Source organism: Lonchura striata, chromosome 2 (genome assembly GCF_050655825.1).
Source record: "Lonchura striata isolate lonStrDom1 chromosome 2, ASM5065582v1, whole genome shotgun sequence".
Classification (NCBI taxonomy): Eukaryota; Metazoa; Chordata; class Aves; order Passeriformes; family Estrildidae; genus Lonchura; species Lonchura striata.
The window spans coordinates 53,905,279-53,925,978 of NC_140704.1; the positions used below are offsets into that span (position 1 = coordinate 53,905,279).

A 20,700-nucleotide genomic window follows, 5' to 3' on the forward strand; every position below is an offset into this window, starting at 1 on the left:
AAGGGTAGAAGGCTGAAGAAAGATAAGACCTGCATTCATTGCCTCACACTGTTTCTTCACAGGCTCCACAACATTGTGGCCAAGCCCTGCATTTTCTCTGGAGTCATTTTCCACAAGTAATTCCCAATATTCTTTCTGTGGCTGACACTCCAGTTGAACTAGATATTTCTCTCTTAAGACTTCCACTCTTTTGTGACTTAAGCCATTCATATTTTTTTTTATTCTTAATGTATTGATTTATTATAAAATAAACATTTTAATTTATGATTCAGAGCACAAGAAGATTTTTCAGTTCTGAACTATCACTGTTCCCCTTGTTCTGACAAAGTGAATACAAGTGTTCTCAAATCATACAGATTAAGATTGAATAATGTAAAATGTGTTTCAAACTAAGCTTGCTGATGGCTGGAACGAGAAAGTTAATTCCAGTGAGTTTTTCCAACAATGATTCTCAGAACAGGAGCTGCCTGTGACCATCTTTTTTATAAGAATGTTGTAGCAACATCAATTGCAAAGCAATTTACAAAGGTACTTCAATCCGTAACATGTCTGCTGCTTTTTCTGCCTGCAGTTTTCACACTCCTGCTTCATTATTTTTGTTCTGAGATCCTGGTGAATTTTTGGTTACTGTTATTTCTTTTTACTAGTTGCAAGTTTTAAGGATCTTTCAAAATGGTAAATAAAAATTTGTTTTAAAGTTTCTAGTAATATCTCTACATATTGAGTTCCAAAGAGTGAGTGAAATTAATAACTTGGATGATTCTAGTTATGAAGAGGTATGGGATACAGACCTTTTCAGAACCCATAAACTAAAGCAGTAAGTGAAATATACTTTTTACTAATAAGAAATACCACATGGATTCTGGTCAAATTCCCAAATCTCACTGTCCAACAGTTGGTGGTAGAAAGAAGTATATAGTGTGAAATTCTGCACAATGTTATGTCTGAACCTCATCTGGCAACTCCCATGTAAAACCACCACTTTTGTTTAAACCACAAAAAGGACACTTAATATTTAAAGATTTGCCTTTATGGTATCCCAGGCAGAAAGAGTTAATTCACAGCTTTTTCTTGGAATTTCCCTCTCCTCTCCAGAGAAGTCTGTTCTGGAATCATGTAAACACTGACATCTGCTTGTCACTTCATCCTTATTTTAAATTCATAAGGATAGAAAGAATCCCAGAGGGAGTTCCAGACCAGACCACTTACAGTCACCAGCCCTCCATGCCTTCATCCAATAAAAAGGCAGATGAAGTGCTGGGGCTCATACATATTTCATGAACCTTTTGGCTACAAGTTTTGTTAAACTTTGAAGTTAATAATACAATTCATTCTGTCTGAAAATAGTATCAAACCAAATTTATTTTTCATATAAAAAGTGGACAAAACTTTTATATAACCTAAGTGTGTAAAGGAAATTGTGAAGTACAATAAGCTTATGGTAAGAAGGCCATTAAACTAGAGTTGATATCTTTAAAAAAAGTTTTCTAGGCAAAGTCTGGTATTTTAGTGGAAGTCTCTCCATCTCTTGTGCTTCTCTTTGGAGGTACAAACAACCTCTTTATATCTGATTCAGAAATCAGAGCTCATCTTTTAACTTTGCCTCTCTGTTACTTCAGACAGGCAAATGTGGAAGACTTGAGCAAATAGGGGAACAATGATTCACAGGTGTAGAGCTTTAATCCCTATATCTTGCTAAACAAAAATTCACCTTACAGATGTAAACATTGCCTTAAATATAAAGCTAAGCCAACAAATTAATTGTTTTTCATTAAGCATCGAATCAGTCTTCAAAGGGGATAACATTATTAGTCCAACATTTTGCATATGGGAAAATTAATTAATAGCAAGAGATGTCTTTCTTAAGCATTATAATTGTTTGGTGGCAGAAGAGAAACTGGTGTTTTCTGCCCTCCCTATTGCATTCCCTAATCAATAACATTTTCAGATCAAGTTTCAAATGCATTGCTTACCTGGGAAGAGGGATGCCAGTAGAAAGTCAGCCATGCTTTCCAACACATGGTAATGATACATGGTAGCTGTTTAATTCTGTGAGCCTCTCTCTCACTCTCTGCTATAACTGTTAATTAAATGTTCCAAATTCTGATAGAGCTCTGAAAAAAACTCCTTACTTTCCTCAAGCACTTTTCAAATCAACTGTAGAGAATAAAAATAGACTCAGAAACAGTGCTCTTAACAAAAGACTAAACATTCAAGGACTTGGAACAGATGAGAATTTCCATTATTTCTTTGATAACCTACATGCTTGTGTGCTTCACTCTCTCCCAGGAGAGAGTCTTCCATGGCCAAAATATGTATGCCAAATTATACATAATTTTTTAATGGAAGGATTATACATAATTTTTTAATGGAAGGTGGTTTTATTAAAAACCCCCAACATTATTTAAAAGGGAAATTCTGACACTGGAGAATTAAATGGAAATCCCGGCTGAAGTTAACAGGAGTTCTGGTTTTCATCCTTAGTCTGAACTTAAATCTGCATTGACATCAGGAACAATTTCATCCTAAGATAATAATTTTAAGTTTTCATTCACAACACCATAGCAATGGAGGTCACAATCTCCTTAGAAAAGAAATATTTACTCTATTGAATTTCACTGCATATGGAAATTATTTATGCTGTTATCAGAAGCACAGCCCCTTCCAGTGGAAGATTCTCAAGCAATTATCATGGAGCAAATCAGTGTTTAGCTCACTAGGCATTAATTTAACAGGACCTTTTTTTTTTTAATGACCAGTATCTTCATAACGGATTGATGCTTAATCTGGTGCAGCACCTGCTCTCTCAATCTCCTGTTCAGCTTTCCAGATTAATGAGTCAGAAAGCCAATTGTGACAGTATTATAAAATGTATTGTAATAAACTTTCCATGCTTCAGAACAGAAAAATAATCCACAAATTTATTTCCAGAGTTGGGGTTACAGATCTTGAAGGGTTTTTTGGTTGGGGAGTCTTTTTGGACAGGAGCTTTAAGTGACATTATCACTTTCTAAAGCATAGACCTGTCGCCATAATTATAAGTATTTTTATGCATTTTATTTTTTAAAAGCTACAGAAAATTAAGCCTAAAACTGTTAATGCATTTCTAGTAGTGGTCAAGCTATGCAAATGCTGAATTTATATTCGAGCACTATGTAATACTTCACATGATGTAGATGATGCTTTGTAAAACCCAGCGGGTATAAGTGTTACAAACCTGATTTCTTGCTTTTTATTACTACCTACAGAGTGCTAAGCGACAGCTTGGGGCAGCTTTTGCCTTCCCATTTAGGAACAGTTTTAGAACTGCTCTGAAGAACAGTAGGAGCTGCCAGCTTTCCCAGTGCACTTTGGAGCATCCTACCAATAAGAAATTGAATCCCACTTGTTGGGTCTGTTTATGTGATGACAAATTTAATAATCTTGCTGTGGATGTGTTCTCTCTCCTGTCCTGTGAAATTCTTCAGCTGAGTTATATGACTTGTCAAGGCATTACACAAGCAAATGGTTTCTTGGAGAGGGTGGAGCCCATGTCCCGTTAAACACTCTGTACAGCAAAGCAAGTGCTTTTGCATTTTTCACATTAATATTGTCTTGACAAGCTGTTGTCTCTGCATTGTGTAGAAACTTGGTCAGTTATCACCATTTCCTATAGCAGGAGCTGTTTTAAATATCCATCACACTTAAAACACAAGAAATAGATTCCCTCAAATTGAGTATCGGTGAAGCATTTATATTTGATGCTCTTTCGATTCTGCATTTGAATCCTGACTTCTTCCTATTAGCTGCAGCCTCTTACATTGTCAGAAGGTTTTAAACATTTTTATTTTTATTTACTCAATATAACTGATCCCTCTCATTCTCATAGCATTTTTCTTCCAAATTCTGTAGAGGAAATTGATGATTTCACTTAAATTTAAATGACCAGCTCCCTTATTTTATTATGAACCACAGTGACCATATTTAGTACTGTTGGATGCTCCTTACTCCCCTTCTGCTTTTGCCACCACAAACACGTCATATGGATGACATATTTAGACAGAAGCACACTTTAGTCAAGATAGGAAGAAGCCTCATATCGGGACTGCATCTCAAATAATCCAATACCATTGATGGAAATACTTATTCAGTGCTTGGATTTACAGTTTCCTATAATGAAGGGCATTGTGTAATAGTTTTTACAATACAAAAGCCCCATAATACTGAAATCTTAATACAGGACTGAGCAGTGAAAAAGAGAAAAAAACAAAAAAAAAAAAACTAATGGAAGATGTTGCAAGGTAGCAACAAATAACAGACACTTAAATAAGGCATGCAGAATGTTTCACCAGATACAAAGAAACTATTTGCGTTCTAACAGTTGATATTAGCAAGAAATACCCAAACCCAAACTGGAGTATCCCAGGAGAAGGTCATGTGCAATTCACCTGATGCTAAAAGCTGAAATAAGGTTGAATTTCTGATAGAACAGGTCTGCAAAGTTCTCTTGAATTTGTTGGCTGTTTTACCGTTATCCCCAAAAGGCAGCATTGTCACAGCAAGTACCATTTGCAAATAAAAATTGTTACTACTACCTGCATGTCTTGTTTCACTGTCTTGCATAATCATATAAGCTTGCTTGGAAGTCTCACAGCAGGATCTGTAATCCATAACAAGAAGCAGTCTAGGGAGAAAGAAAAATGTGTATAGGTTCTAAAATCTTCCAGTTTAGAGTAATACTTTCCTGATGTGGAATTGCCAAACCATCTGCAGGTAAGTTTTGAACTATTATTTACTACTCATATACAGCCATAATAGATTCCTGTTCATTTCCCATGGCATCTGTAGTTCTTAGTCCATTCCCTACCTCCTCCCCCTCAGAAACAATTTTTATAAAAAATGGGATTAAAAAAATGCTCAGAATTAGTCTTTGTTCTGCAAAGAAAGCAGGAAAGTTCCTGTGCAGTCAGAACATCCACTGCCTTCCTTGTCCTGAGGGCAGGGATTCCAGCCTAGGGATGACATGAGTTTTCAAGAGTATTTGTGGGGCAGGAAGGGTTACAGGACTGCAATATGGGTACTTTGGCTGCTGTTTTTGTCTGCTGTGCATATCATCCTTTGATTTCCAGTGTGGGGATATGTTTTAATTCTAGCTCTAGTGCAGGAAGGCAGGGAATGGCCTGCTCATCTTCTGTAACTTCCATGTATTTTTTGCTACCGGGTTAGCAGAAGTCCCAGTTTGTCAATTCTACATTGATTTTCAGGTAGTTTCTAACACCCAAACACTCTTTGAAGGGCAATACCAGTAAAGAAAAACAGAAAATTTAAAACAAACAAAAAAACCAACAAAACAAAACACTACCAAACCAGGTCTTGCTTGAAACCATTCCTGTAGATCCTTTTTGCAGTTGGTAAGGATAAAGGAGAATGAAAACAAAAAAGTAATGATCTCTTCCTTACTTGTGTTCAGGGAAAATCACCTCCTCAAGTCAGGCTTCTGTTCAGTTCTCTGTGCAGCCCATTCCTTTCTCAGGGTGACGTGAAGACAGAGCAAGGAGAGAAAGTCATACCGGCAGCTCTTAGGGCATTGGTGCTCTGAGAGGCTCCCAAAGGCAGGGCAAGCAGACATCAGTGCTTCTTGACCACGGCCACCTGGGCAAATTCATGATCCTCAAAAGGCTGTAGAGTGTGTGCTGGTCCCCATGATGAAACCTCCTGATGTGCTTTACACATTTGTAAAACAGGTCTGAAAAGAACTTGCAGGAGGAAAGAAAAATGTGCAGTAATGTCTACCTGTGTTAGACATTAAACACTTGCTTCCAGCTATGCCCTTTAGCGATTAATACCACAGCCTAGCACGCAGGAGGGAGTACAGCAGAGAGACATCTGCACAAGTCAAATACTAGCCACACATTCCCTCAAGTTACCTTGGAGGAATAAGCTGTGCTGTGTGAAGTGATCCAAATATTGCCTATTGGCAAGGGCTGCTCTAACTGAAGACAAAGAAAACATAAGTTCCTCTGACTGTGTCTTCCCTCCATAGGCAATAAAAAAAGCCCAAAATAAGCAGCCATAACAAATAAACAACTTTAAAAGCAAAACCCTCAAGCTCCATCAAGGTAAATGCAGTTGACTGGCAAAAGCAAGTTACCCACATTTGTCAAATGAAGTTCTCTGCCCATGTTTACTGCAACTGCAAAATGCTCCAACTTTGATTTTCTTCCACATGGTGGGGGAGTTTGGTAGCTCTAATCCTGTTCATCCAGATGGCCTGTCAGGTTTTATAGGCATTCCTTAAACATAGAAGCAACCTAATCCTGGTTCAGGTAATTTAAAATAAATTTCTGCAAAACTGTGTTGTTCTTTAAAAGCTAGCAAGGCGATAATTCATGGCTTTGACAACAGGACTGGTTTCCTCTCTTGCCACCAATTTCAAAGACCCATTCCTTACTCAGTGTTGCTAAAGGCTGTTCTGCAGTTACTTGTGTATCTCCTCTTTCACTCGATGCTATTTGCAGCTGAGGATATCAACTGACACGCAGATCCCACTGGCATTATTACTGGTACCTTACTGCACAGCTGGCTACCCATAAGGCAGTCAGAGCTCAATGACAGAGATGCCGCACCATTCTCAAATAATTCCAGGTTCATGCTCCAACATAAACCAGAGCCAATTTTGTTATGAGTTGGAATAGCACCTGTCATGAGAAAAACTGAGCAGACAACTAGAATTGGTTACACACAAATGCCAGATCCACTACATGCAAGTCAACACCCTGTGAAATACAGCCTGAGCTTGTCACCAGAACTGAAGGTCAGGCTTTAACTGTAGCTGTCACCAAAATATTGTTTCCAGAGTGAGGTGTTTTGGGCTGCAGTTACCCATCTTGTCAGCCTAATGTCAAACGACACATATGTAACTGCTGCTGGCCCCTGTAACTTCCAACTGCATTTTCACTGTTCATCTATTGACCTTTCACTGACAAAAGATGAAGCAACACTCTGCCCAACCTCAAGTTTAAAAGAACTGAAGTTAACAGCAAGTGCCATATTTTTGGATGAGGTATAACATTTATTGAAAGATTCAAAAGGCTTCATTAGATAATACAGTAACCAAGAAAAGCCTCAGGCATGCAAAGCACGGTTGCTTAAGCCAGGCTCAGTTCACAGTGTCTCATCAGACACTGAAAATACCTGGTTCTTTGGGTTTGACTTCCCATTGCTTCTAACAGGCACAGCATCCTTTTTAAAGAGACAGCAGTGGAGAATATTCACTTCACCTCGGCTTGGACACTGCAAAGAAAAAACATCGTGTTGTCTATTGCCACCATCCTGAGCAGCTGACAGGTGCTGAAGGAGCAGCTTCTCAGCTGGCAAAGCCCCTGTCCCACACGCACGTCCCAGCACTCAGCTGCTCTTGAGGCACCATCAGTGCTTGAAGGGATGCTCTGCTGCGCCTTTGCTCCCACATCATCCACACTCCAGCAAAGGCTCACAGTGCCAGGCCCTGCAGGGCTCCTTTGAAACACAACTGGAGCAGTAAATGAGTTTTATTAATAACTTGCAGAATTTTAATACACTGAAAACACTCTCAGTTTAACCCAATGTTCTTTTGAAATACCATTTGACAATCAGAGAGGGAAACCAAGGAAATACTTCAATTTTCATGTATTTTATTTACAGGCCGCACAATACATTTTATATACAAATGGCTTAAAATAACAAAGAGTAAGCAAGCTGAAGCATAACAATTTATTTTAAATTAAGTTGTCTCGAAATAACTCCTGCAATAAAGTTTCTTCACCCTGATAAGCAAGTTAATTTGATTTTAAGTCAACCCAAGGTAATTTTATTTTTAAATATAGATTTCAAATAAATTTTCTGGTGATTCCTTAATTTCATTACATATTCTGCAAATACAGAACATCCCAAAACTCTCAAGAAGGGTAATAGCCAAAATTTCCTCATGTAAAAACCAAAATAACAGAACAGACTGGAGAAATGTTGTATGTAAAACACTTGCATGTTTTATTAATTAAAAGAATGCAAGTAGTACGTCTGACATTCTTCTCTCTCAGAAAGAGAATTCATGGTCCAAGATCTAATTTGCCTGCAGACAAGAGGTATCCTGTGTTACTTCAGTTTTTACCACACAGTTATCTATTCAACTCATCCAACTGTAAACTTCACCAAAACTGAAAGCAAAAGGAGAAGAGCGCGCAAAACCGTAAGAACTAAAAACACGGCACTTAGTGCCTCTGCTTCTAGAAAGCACCTGACATTACTGTGGGATGGAGAAAATTTAAGAGACCACATTTCATAAAAACACAAGAAAATATAGAAGTTTGCTATTTTAAAATTATTTTTCCAAGAAATTAAAATAGCATTTAAGGATACAAGTATTTTTATAGCTCTTCCCTAGCACTGCTCATTCTGTTCAGGATAACGACAACTAGTGATCCATTAAAAGTGGTTTCCTTTTCCTTTGGCTGAATCTAAGCATAATAATAGTCTTAAGTCTTTTAAGTCATGGTCATGTGCAGTCCAGTTGTACTTGCTTTCTTCCTCTTGGTATGGCTAAAGACGACTTAATATCAATAATGAAGTACTTGCTATTTGATAGTCCATTATTACAGTATTTCACTACATTTATTTAGAAATACGAACACACAACACTTACTTTTTGATGTGGTATCCAGGTCTCTGTAGCTCACTTTGGAATTGCAGCACAGAAAACATAAACCCAAAGGAATGAGGAAGAAAGTAATAAAAGCCACGGCTCCAAAGAAAAGTAACGCTGTTTTCAGAATGTCTACTACTGCATCAAAAATGCAAGAGCCACATAATGTAAAATGCCAAACTAGTACAGACTCTGCTGAGTGGAGTTCACACATAAGGGTAAAATGCTGCCATAAGCACCTCATCATGTGATTGAATTCAAAAGAAATGTTGACAGATAGTACACAGGTCCAGTACAAATGAATGTGGACCTACTATACTTAGATCCAGGCAGATCCCTAGCTGCTAACCTGCCCAGATACAGTTCCAGCAGAGGGGAGAATGGCTGCAGGCACCAATCCTCCTGCCACACCCTCAAGGGCAGAGCTCTACACTTGCGACAGCCCAGGAGGAAAGGTGTCAGCAAAGAGCCAAGATTCCCTAGATAGCAGAGACGGCAATCTTTTTAGAGTTATCACATATAGAAATACATTAACTTTCTCTTCAAATTATCCCAACACTGTTGTCCCAGGCAAATACAGTGTTCAAAGTCACAGGCTAGTAATCCTTAAACTGGGGAAATGTCATTGTACATTGTATTCATCTGGTACAGCATACAGTTTTTGTTTCTGGAAGTCAATTTCTGCACCTTCTCTCTCCTGAAAGTCAAGATTACTTGTGCTGGGGCTGTTGGGTTTTTTTTCACGGCCAAAGACTGAAATCCATTTTGGTAGAACAATATCTGAAAGTACTACCAGCCCATAAGCAAACTGCACACTCATTTACAGATGCAGAGGGGACCAACTTCTCTACACTGAATGAAGCTAACTAAATGACTTGAAAAATTACATCCAAAAGGGAAGGTAGGAGACACAACTTCTTCCTTGTATTTTTGTATTGCAAGTCAATTAATTTAGTTCTCCGAGATCTATTTTCAGTTTGAATTTACCTGTGTTTTTAGCCAACTACAGTCTGCAGTTATACTTGAAGTGCAGGTGGGTAACCCCAGACTGCACATCTTTAGCAAAATTAAGTGCATATAAGCTTTGAAAGCTTTAGTCTAGGAAAAAAAAGCAAAAAAGCAAAGCAGCAATCTGTGTGTATATTTGTGGGTCTGGGTTTTTTTAAAGATTAGTAAACAAAGAGCCTTAGCTGACACTGTCCATATCTAAAAGACACTAATGGATTTTGTCTTTAAAATTTTACTAGCAGAAAAATGCTATGGGGATGTCCTTACTCAAGGAAAAAAAACAGTCCAGTGCACTGTCATGAATGCCATGAAGTTTTTGCCTTTTTTAAGCACAGGCTATTCAGGTTGTAAGTATTTGTTTCTGACCTGGCCACTTTAAAATTGGTCCTGGCCACTTTTATTTTCAGGTGGCAGGATTTCCTACTGCGTCTAGTGAGGGCAACTGCCAGACCTCGGGACAGTGTAAGCAGCAGGACTCTTTCCATTCCTCATCTGCCAGATCCTCAGACACCACACAGAGTTAGCGAAAAGAGTTTCTCCATGCTCTACAGTGTGGGAATTAGCCATATATGAGTCAGGATTTTCAATTAAAACTAAACAACAACAGCTTTGGCTTCTATTCTGAAAATCCAAAAAGTCATTGACAAGACATTTGTGTAAGTAGAAATTTTACTTTTTAAAAAGTAGTTTTTAAACACTCAATTACATAAGGTACCGATTTGTCAACTGGATAATCAGTTGGAAAATTGTTTCCAATATGGGCTTCAAGACATCTTTTTATGTACAGGCAAAATACAACCATACCTCCTCTTTGCAGGAGACTACTTGTTGTCAGAGGAAACAAAAAAAAAGAAACCATGCTCGAAGTTGTAATTAGTATGAGGAGTGGCTCTTGGGAGTTTTAACTATAATAATCCTAGTTGTTCCGAGACACTCAATTCCAATATTAAAATGTTCTGTGGATAGCAGATATAAAATCAATTAATTGGCACAATCACAAGTTTACAGCGAATTACAACTAGTGTCAAACATTTTGTCATTGCTTTAAATACTGGTAATTTTTCCTTTGGTTACTTCCTACAATGCAGTACTTGGGGTAAAAAGACAAACAGTGTCAGCTTTTAACACAAAGTAAAGAAATCACTGCTGTTGACATTTAAGAGGAAAAAACTATTTCATCACTTGGTAAGGACATATAAAGTATAGTTCATTTGGCAGAGGAACTAAAACACTTAATACAACGCCAACAGGGAGCTGAGGAAACACTACACTTTTCATTCTTCTCCTCACTTTCAACGTTTCTCATGAAGTTCAAATTGGAAATTACAATTTTATCTAGGTAAAATCAGGTCTCTAAGTAACTGGCCCATGTGAATAAACACCACAAGATTATGACCTGCTTGAGTTTCTTATTATTATCTGAATTCTCTTTTTAATTACCTAGGTTTAGGCATTATGTTCACAGCGACCTATGAAGTACTTCCAAATTTTTGCAGACCTTAAGCTTACATGTTAAGGCACTTACCATTCAAGTAAAACAGTTTTTATACAAACAAGCGTGGGAGATGGAGAGAACATTTTACCAGAACACCCTTTTTTTTCTTGGAAAAAAAAAAAAAGTTGACCAAATATTTATAAAATTTTGCATCAAGAGAAAGGTTTTGTTTTATTATCTGAAATGAGCACGAAGTACACCTTCCACAATAACACTGAAAGCAGTGCAAAGACTGACAGTGACCTTTGACTAAAAGTAGTTCTGTAAAAAGAAAAATACCAAATAAATCAGTGCCCTGCTTTGATTGTTGTAAAATTTCATTCTTTTTACATAAAAGTTGGTCCAAACTTACAAAAAAAGCACAAATGTGCATAGTTCAGAAGATCTGAAAGAGTGCCATAAAAAGCTGATGTCCCTAAATTTAGCATCCACTTAAAACTGCCAAAATACAAAATAAAAGTCAGAACTAGAGTTTGTGAACATGTACAATCAAGTCATCTAGTTTTTAGACAGCATGAGTTGTAAGCATTTTTAAATTTTTTTCTACTGTATGCAAGACCCTTTTCCACATAAAAATAAAGCTGTTGAATTAACATTATTCAAGTCTGTTGAACTGCTGCTTTAAATTGCAGCTAGGGGAGAAAAAGAAGTTTTTCCAGATAAAAATGATGTGCCTGAGGAAAAACAGATACTCAATATGGTAATCCTCTGCCTCGCCCTCTCACTGCAGATGTGCTAATGTGTCCCCTGTATCCTTGGGAATAGCCAGGTCCTTGGGCAGGAGAAGTCCAAGTCTGTCCATGCATGTGGTTGATGCCAGTGGGATTTTCCTGTAAATTACTTCCATAGCTATAGTTGTGCATCTTTGTGGGCAAAGAGTGTGCACTCTCTGGCCCTGTGGAAGCATCACTGCTGCTCCCTAAAACTGGGATTGGGCCATGACTGTATTCAAACCTATGGTCTTTATCTCCACTGAAGAGCATGGGGCCAGCATTGAGGTAAATGTCTCTGTAACCAGTTACTGAGCTGGGAAAGGATTCTGGAAAGGCTGATGGAGGAGGGGCAGCACCAGAGTGAGATGAAGCAGTACTGTAGTTATCCAAAGACTGAATATCTGAGTTTCCAAGGAAACTCCTCCTTTCTAATACTCCTGATGATCCGCTTCCTATTCCATCGCTAGTGCTATAACAGGCAGATGAGAAGGATGATGATCCAAAGTTATCCTTGTAGTCTGGGCCTGTTACATAGGAGTCTCTAGCCTGATAATCCACACTTGTTTGTACTGGCTCCTCTGTTGTTGCCTGAGCTTGATGCTGAGCCAGCAGCTGCAAAAGAGCTGCTTTCACTCCTGCATGAGGATCTGTTCCTGAAGAGTTACTTATAGGCAAATGCTGATTCTCTGTCCGATAATCAAGGTCTTCATCAGTGAGCGGTGGAGGCTCCGGTGGCTCAGGAGGACGCTGGTCCGGAGGCAGGATCCGAGGGCGCTCCTGCTCAGGTGTTCGGTTCAGAAGCCTCATCTCAGACTGCCTAACCAAATCCTCTTGACCTAAGAAGATGAAAAAGAAGAGCTCTGGAATAAAAGTATACAAGTAACAGGACCAGAAAGAAAAGGACTCCTTCCTGGAAAAACATAGAGGTTTGTTAACTTCAATTCTAATGAATTTATCAGTTTAATTTGTCAGTAGTTATGCTGATTATTTTGGACAAAATTTGGCAACAGCTCATTTGCCTCAGGAGCCTAATGCAGGTTACTCCTTAAAGTAAGATTACCAAGCAGACAGTTAAAGAAAAACAGTACAAGCTCCTTAAAAAAGCCCACAGAAAAAGCAACCAACCACGACAAAATGCAAGCAACACAAACACTAAAAATTCAAAGGATCAAGAAAGATTCACAGATATGGACAGAAGTCTCACAGGACAAAGGGTCACCCTCCTATCAAAGAACAGCAAAACTCAAGGTTTAAAATAAACACCAAAAAAAAGCACACCTCTCAAAAAATCCCCCCAAACCCTCCAGGAACATTCCCAAAGCACTTCAGAATATTTCTTTCAACAGCTGCAAACACCACAAAATAATGTATCAACCACCATAATAACCCTGAATTTGCAAGCCAAAATATGAACAGAGCTCTAAACTGTGAGAAGACCACAGAAGCCACTGCTATACCTCAATGGAAACCTTTAGCCATGTGTGTGTGACAGTTACAGGTAACTACTGAATTTGACACTAAGGAACTGCTCTAGTTAGCATTAGAACCCAAAAGAAAATACTGTCTCACCAAAATAAGCTTTACCTAAACACACAATAATGTGCTTTTTTTTTTTTACCCCACAATAATGTTCAGTTTCCTCACTAATACTTTTGCACCTCTTAGAGTGGTTATTGCTTGCTCTGTCTGCACAGTGCCTGTTAAACTAAGAGACAAATTCTCTGATCCAGACTTAAAATGTGACCAATTCAATTTAATCTCCTATACTCACACAGATTCATATGGCAAACACGTTAATTCTCTATTCCCAAACTATTACATCCCCAGTGCTCCAGGTATGTGCTAGTTAGCAATAAAGGCCTTCAGTACCTGCAGACATATATAACGACTTGATCAGATGTGGGTAGCCAGGTGCCGGAGATTCCACGTCGTCCCGGCTGACAGACACAGGAGTGGCAGGCTCTGGAGGCTGCCTGAGTTGCAATGACATTTCATTTCCTGATCCATTTTCCTTCTCCTCCAATACAAAATCTTTTTGCTTTGTTTGCTGAGCCTTTATTAACTGAGACAACAGAACAGCAAATGCACTCTGCACAGCTGCCTGGGCAGCATCAGTCTCCACTTTAGGCTGACCCAGCTGAGCAGGTGGCACAGGGGGCTGCGTGACCATCGGCTGTTTTAGGGGCTCCTGCTCTGGAGGTGGTGGCGGAGGCGGCGGCGGCTGCTGCTGCTGTTCTGACTGTTTTTCACCTGCTGACAAAATTCCAGCAGGAAGATTTATTTTATTTAGTTGCTGTTGAGTCTCTGGGTTTACCTTAATATTCAATACTTGGGCAAACTGTGCCAAACTAACACTTGTTTTAGACTGTAGCAGGTTTAGCAGGATTGCCACTTCATTCTGGTTTAACTGCTGTCCAGTGCTTGTTTTTGCTAAAGACAAAAAAGGTGTTTTTAAGTATTATTTAGAACATATTTTAGAAACTCAAAAGAAGATTAATGTAGCATGGCTGACACAACTGGCAAAGCATGGGTTTGGACAACACAGAAATGGAATGCTTTTACATATTAACTGTCTTTGGGGAGTTTCCATAGGAAATGGAACAGTAAGATCCGACATAACCAAAGTGACTTCCATGAGGTGCACACATGCACTTAGACAGATGGAAAAACACCAAGCTAGAGCTCAATTTTCCACAATATAACTAAGTTAGGGCTTAAGGCCACCTGCTTCAGGCAGCTGTAAGACTTCCAATCCCCATAAAATTTCTTATCTTTGACATATCGCAACCCTTTGTTAAAAAGTAGCCATCTGCAAAATCCATTTCCAGTCATATTCCAGCCCATTCTAATTCAGCATCTGGGTTTTAACACCTGCCCAAGTGACCTGGCTCTACGTGGCCTAGGAGCTCACAGTACAAATGCAAAAGTCAATGCTGACTTTGAAAAAGTCAATCACTCAGTAGCCGGAAATATGTGATAATATATAGTTAATTCAATTAGATGGAGTTTTCCACAAATCAGAGCAGATTATGATGATGCAGGGAATATGAATAAGGAAGTTTGGGTGTTTGAAGCTAAAAAACTACTTTGATATTCATTGTGGCAATTTATTTTTAAAGAAGTGAAGCAGTATGGATTGTAATGTGCCCTATGAGCAAATGATTTAGAGAAGAAAGCAGTTAAAAATTAGAAAATGAGTGTGTGAGCAAGCTGGCTAAGCTCTGAATTTTTCTCAACCCAGGTCAGCACAAACACATTCATTTCTCTTCTATCCTTGCCATTGTGCTATCTTGCCAATACAGTAATTCACAGCAGATTAGAAGCCATGCATAACAAATACAAATATTAAGTATTTGCCTTGCAAGATTTAAGAACAGCATGGCCGGAAAGTGCTGCAAAACCCACAGGCCTACTTATGGATGTGCAGCAAGATACGAGGACTTGGAACTGACTTAAGCAGAATCCAGGGACTTCAAAACTGCTTTGTATCTATATGGATATAATCCATCTTCTATTCAGCAATACAAAAAAAAAAATCACAATTTCTTATGCCTTATGCTGACTCTTACTCAGATGTTGTGATTAATGGAAGATTTTGTCACATCTGAGGATGGTACACTCAACATTAAAAACTTCTATCAGACTCTCGGTGAAAATTCATCAGAAAAATGGCAAACAGGGAAACCAATCTACCTATTCCATACTCTTTGGTTAGCTTTAAGTTCATTCTAACAGGAAACTATTCTGGGAAATCTGTCATAACAAAATTATTGAGCTCTGAACAGTTCCTGTTAAATTGCAAAATGCAATAACCAGGGGTCCCCACTCATGAATCAGAACATTAGCAACTGATACAATGTCTTTTTAACTTCTCCTTTTGGGATGCTTAGAAACAAATGCTGAATTTTGGGCAAAGCATGTATTTGGTCATGGAACTATATAATGTGTCTTACTAATAATATTATCTAAGGTGCATTATGGCTTCCAGAAGTTTTTGTTTAATACAGGAAATGCCTCTATGTGCCACTGAAAATTAAATTGTCTTCTTTTCAATCTAGACATCTTTCTGTGCACATCTGGGTAAACAGCAATATAGGTATGAATGATTCCTTGTCTATTTGCTTCGGTTTTTTTGCTTAGTCACTATTAATGACTAATAGTAGTCTCTCATCAGGCTGTTATGTTATAAAAGCATAAAGATAACTATCCTTTGGACTCTTTAAACTTCTAATGTAGTTTCATTGATGGGAGAAAAAATTACAGAAAGTCACTCTTGAAAATGCTGCCAAAACTTTAGCCTAAACATATGGATTAGCAGAATCTTGCAACTGGTTTACAGTGAGAAACCAGATGAATGGAGCAAAAGGCAATAAAGTGCAATAAAGTATGATCAAAATAACTACTTTCAATGTATTTTTGAACAGAATACTTGGAGCTCTGCTCTACTGTTAAATTAAGGGTTGATTCAACATGATAGAATTGTCAGCTGCTATGAATGCATAAACTGTGGTTTTTAGCTGAATTCCTCTATCAGTGCCATAGGATTTATGCTTATTTTGCACATTCAAAAATAGTCTAATATTAAAATTACAGGTATCTATTCATTGTTGTTACTATTTGTATTTCTACATATTTTGTAAGAACTATCACTTAACTGCTGAGTATCTCAAATTCCCTCCATAATGGAACCATAACTTTGTTATATTTGTAAAATTTGTCTCAAGTGAGATACTTTGTTAAAGTTTCAGAATTACTGGCAGTGCAATTCACAAAGGCAGATACTTCATGTGATACCAGCTTCTGAGGGTTAGTTTTAGTGTTAAGTTTTTTTTGCTGTCGTTGGATTTTTTTACAACTTGATTTAGTCCCAACACCTGAAAAGCTGAAGACTAACATAACATGCAGATGGAATCTGTTCCATTTAAAATTACAATTGTTCTAAACTGTCTTCTGATCAGTTTATCAATACCAATAAAGCTCAACCATCTATGGAGATTGTGAGAAACTTTAAACAGCCACTGGCTTGTGGAACTATGAAAGAATCATAGATTAGCAAGAGCTAAAATCCCCTCTAAATACAGAGCAAGCAAATTAGTTGCTCTGACCAGGCTGAAATGTTAAGTACAATTGGAAAGGAACACTTACGTTTCCAAAAGCAAAGGCAAATTTTTTGCAAGAAAGATTAGACTTACAATACTGTTCCTCCCTTAAGAATCCAGGAGATGCCAATACTCTGCAAATAACATCTCAGATTTCTAGAGGTGCAATCCAAGTAGTAGGTAATTATAAGAACTGAAAATATTACTGACCAAGTGCTACACTAGAGCTGCCCTGAGTTTTGAGTTGGGAAGAAGTTTGCATGCCTTGTGGGGTGTTGGTTCTGCTCTCATCCATGCCTAGAGACAGATCCTTCCTAGGGACTTTAGCTGCTGTAGAGTCATCAGTCATGCCCATCTGCTTCTGTCTTCTGCGTTTCTTACTCCACAGCTCATGGCAATCCTGCCACAAAGGAAGGCTGCAAAGAATGATTGGAGACAATCAGTTTTATTCCTATTTCTAATTTTTTTTTTAATCATCCTGGTAAAAACACTTAAATTATACATAATGTAACTTCTGAAAGGTGAACCTACTGGAACCCAGAAATACATCAGGAAACGTTCAAAAGCCAGCAAAATCTCAGACCTGATTTTTCTGGTTGAAAACTCTTCACTGAGTGCCTCTTTCAGAAGCACATCTCCTTCTGGCAGAAAAAGGGTAAAAGTAGCTTAAAATGAAAATTATTTTCCTAATTATTGGTATTATTTGTAACTCAAAACTTCAAAACTAATACTGCACAGTTGCTATGAAGTATACAACTTGCATACTACCTAATAACTAAGTTATAATATGAAAATTTTTTTTTCAGGGTCCTTCTGTCTGCTTATAAAAGTATTGCTGAGTCATTAGGTCACGTACTTGTCCACAGTAACAGACATGGCTATCTAGTATTTATAGTGTACAGCTCAGGCAACCAAGAAAATAGGGAGAAAAGAAGGAAAAAGTTGCAGAAATAAGTTGCATGAATAAATATCACTTGACACGACCAAACCTGGGATACCAGGAAGAACAAGGGGATATCCTATGTAAGACATATGAATGCAAAGGCAAGATTCTCCTACTAAACTTATCTGCCACCAATTCTGTCCTTCCATTACAGCTCCCTGCAGGCATCTCAATTCTGATTTCCAGAGGAACACAAAGACCCACAGAAATATTGAGCTGGGCAGTCAAAATAATGGTTTATGTTTTTCTATTATGTATTAACTGTCTTAGCAATTCTGTCATCCAGAAACATGGAAAAATTAGCCGACAAATGACAAGAGACACTGAAAAGGCAATTATGAAAACTGTTTCCTTTATTCTCTCCCTTCACCTGCCAAGTATTTTCTGAAAAACAATTGGAAGCAAGAACTCATTGTGAGAAGTATCCTATGGTCCTTCTAATCAGCATGTCACTTTCTTTGGATGAACAGCTGTTCCTTCCCAAAACAGAACTTCAGTCTCTCAAGAGAACAATTAACACTTTCCTGTGGTGTGCCAGAACTAAGTGTGGTTCCTCCTAATTATTAAAAGGACACTAGTGACTAGTTTGTTTTGAATTTCCATGTATCAGTTTCTAGAATGAATGCATTACCACATCCCTGAAGAAAAGATGATCTTCCCATTCGCTTTCTTCAAAATGCTACATGCTACATGTACAAGTGGTTTTGAAACTTCAGCAAGCAGCTTGAAACTGCTCATTTCTGATTTTCACACAGTGATATAGTTATAGTCAGGCAATGAAACCTCTTTGGCTCATGTTTCAGAACATTAGTAATGTTTGCCCAGAGAGGTTATAGTGTCTCCCTCACTGGTGATACTCAAAAACCATCTGGACACAATCCTGTGCCATGTGCTCTGGGATGACCCTGCTTAAGGACAGAAGCTGGACCAGATGACAAACTGTGGTCCCTACCCACCTCACCCATTCTGTGATTCCGTATAACAACCATGTGTATATAACAGCTAACTCTAAAAAGAATTTTAATAAAACCCTTAGATTAAAAAATCCTTAGATAAAAAGAAGTCAATACAGGCTGCCTACTCAAACAGTATCATAGATTTCTATGTTCTGACAGCTATACTGAGGAAAGAATGAGACCTGCAGATTCTCTAGTACCTTTTAATTGTTTTCCTTAGAACATGCTCCAATATGACTTGTACTGATTAAAATGACTGCAAAGTCACTGCAAAAATCCTACAGGACATTGCAATACACTTCCTCTAGAGAAACTGATAGGAACAAACCTGCACAATTTCATTTTTCCTGCCTGTAAAACCAAGGCTCTCATCTGCCTCATGAAACAATTCATGGTATTTCTCTTTAACTGTCAGGTACTTGTGCACAACACTATACCTACTGTTATTCTATCATCAGACAGCAATTCAGATTCATGGAGGTTCTCAAAATCCCTGGAAAAAGTAGACTGATAAACTGAGATAACAGGAAGATTATGCTTTTTGAATATTAGAAACATTCATAGAAGAGTATTTTCTTTAGAGGTAGTAACTCAATATTTAGTTCTAGGAATGACAAACCAACTCTGATATCTATAATATGAGTCACTTAGCTACACAAACATTTTACTACAGAATCACCTTTCAACAACTGTATACATCAACATTTCTGCCACCATCTCCTTTACTGAGCCAAAATAAGCTTATTAAAATCAGTGCATGTTCACACTTCCTAAAGGCAGCATTACCAGTGGAAATTACTTACTCTGGAGGAGGCATTTTAGATGGCTCCACATCTCGCAGAAACTCACACTGAAGAGCTTGTTCAGCTGTGCAGCGCTTGCTGGGATCCAGGGCAAGCATATAGTCAAATAAATCTAATGCAGCTGGTGGGATGCTACGGAAGTGCAAAACAGAGAAAGCGTCACATCTTTATTTTGTATCACACATATCTGTGAAAAACTTTAATGAACACATCCCTTCCAATATGATCACTAAGAGCTCAGGTAACTTATATACTAACAAAACATACCCACAACCTGAGCTTGATAGTAAGAGGCAGAAATAAACTTCACCTTTTACTACCTGTGCTATCATGTAACTCAAGCTTTCTTCCCCTTGTGTTGTTTCATTGCTTGAAACCTTGTACTTACAAAAAAACATGTCCACATTTTAAAGCCAAGACTGTATTTTTACATTTTGAAATTTAGCACCAGACTTTGGCTTGATTCATAGACAGTAATTCTATTGCTTCAAAGATATTAGTCTCATTAGTATGAACAGGATGATGCATTTCTCTTGAAACCCACTGCACCTGAAGGAGGGGAACAACCCCCTTAAAATAAGCTAAGAGCTGTTTTCCATACCTTTCACTTGTGATATATGCACAAAACTAGTCCAATGGTAGTACTTTAGAACACATGGTTCAGGTAACTCCTCTGTGTTGAATGAGTTTATGACACAAAAGACTAATGTTAAACAGACTACATATTAAGCTGTAGCCGGTTTTACCAATAAAAAACAATTAAGTACTCTGAGCTGTTTTTTGGACAGGGCAACAAGCAGGTGTACCAAACAAATATTTCCTTAGGTGAAAGCTGACAGGTGTCTGAAATTTTAGGGCCTTCTTTCCTCTTCTTGATGCTCCTATTAAATAAGGGTTAATACAAGCTCTGTGGGTATCATGGGAAGGAAAAGAATCTAAAGCCATTTTTCTTTACGCTTGATCTATGCTCGTTCTCTGGAAGTTCATAAAGTCTCTGGAAAAACTTAATGCTATTACAGTTGAC

General features: G+C 38.0%; 1 protein-coding gene across 7 annotated transcripts in view; it reads right to left on the reverse strand.

The window, feature by feature from the left end:
* Positions 1 to 7,632: 7,632 nt before the first annotated feature.
* Positions 7,633 to 20,700, reverse strand: part of CDK13 (cyclin dependent kinase 13) — a 46,673-nt gene continuing 33,605 nt past the window's right edge. For 2 of the 7 annotated variants that reach the window (XM_077786228.2, XM_085570433.1), the window contains exons 11-14: positions 19,677 to 19,808; positions 17,239 to 17,390; positions 13,745 to 14,305; positions 7,633 to 12,711 (exon numbers count right to left, since the gene is read on the reverse strand). In XM_077786228.2, coding sequence (XP_077642354.2) covers positions 11,855 to 12,711; positions 13,745 to 14,305; positions 17,239 to 17,390; positions 19,677 to 19,808 — 1,702 coding nt within the window. In that variant the 3' untranslated portion in view covers positions 7,633 to 11,854. Of the gene's footprint in view, positions 12,712 to 13,744; positions 14,306 to 17,184; positions 17,391 to 19,676; positions 19,809 to 20,700 lie in introns of all 7 variants that reach the window. The other 5 variants (XM_085570448.1, XM_085570442.1, XM_021546882.3 and 2 more) reach the window with 3 other exon arrangements.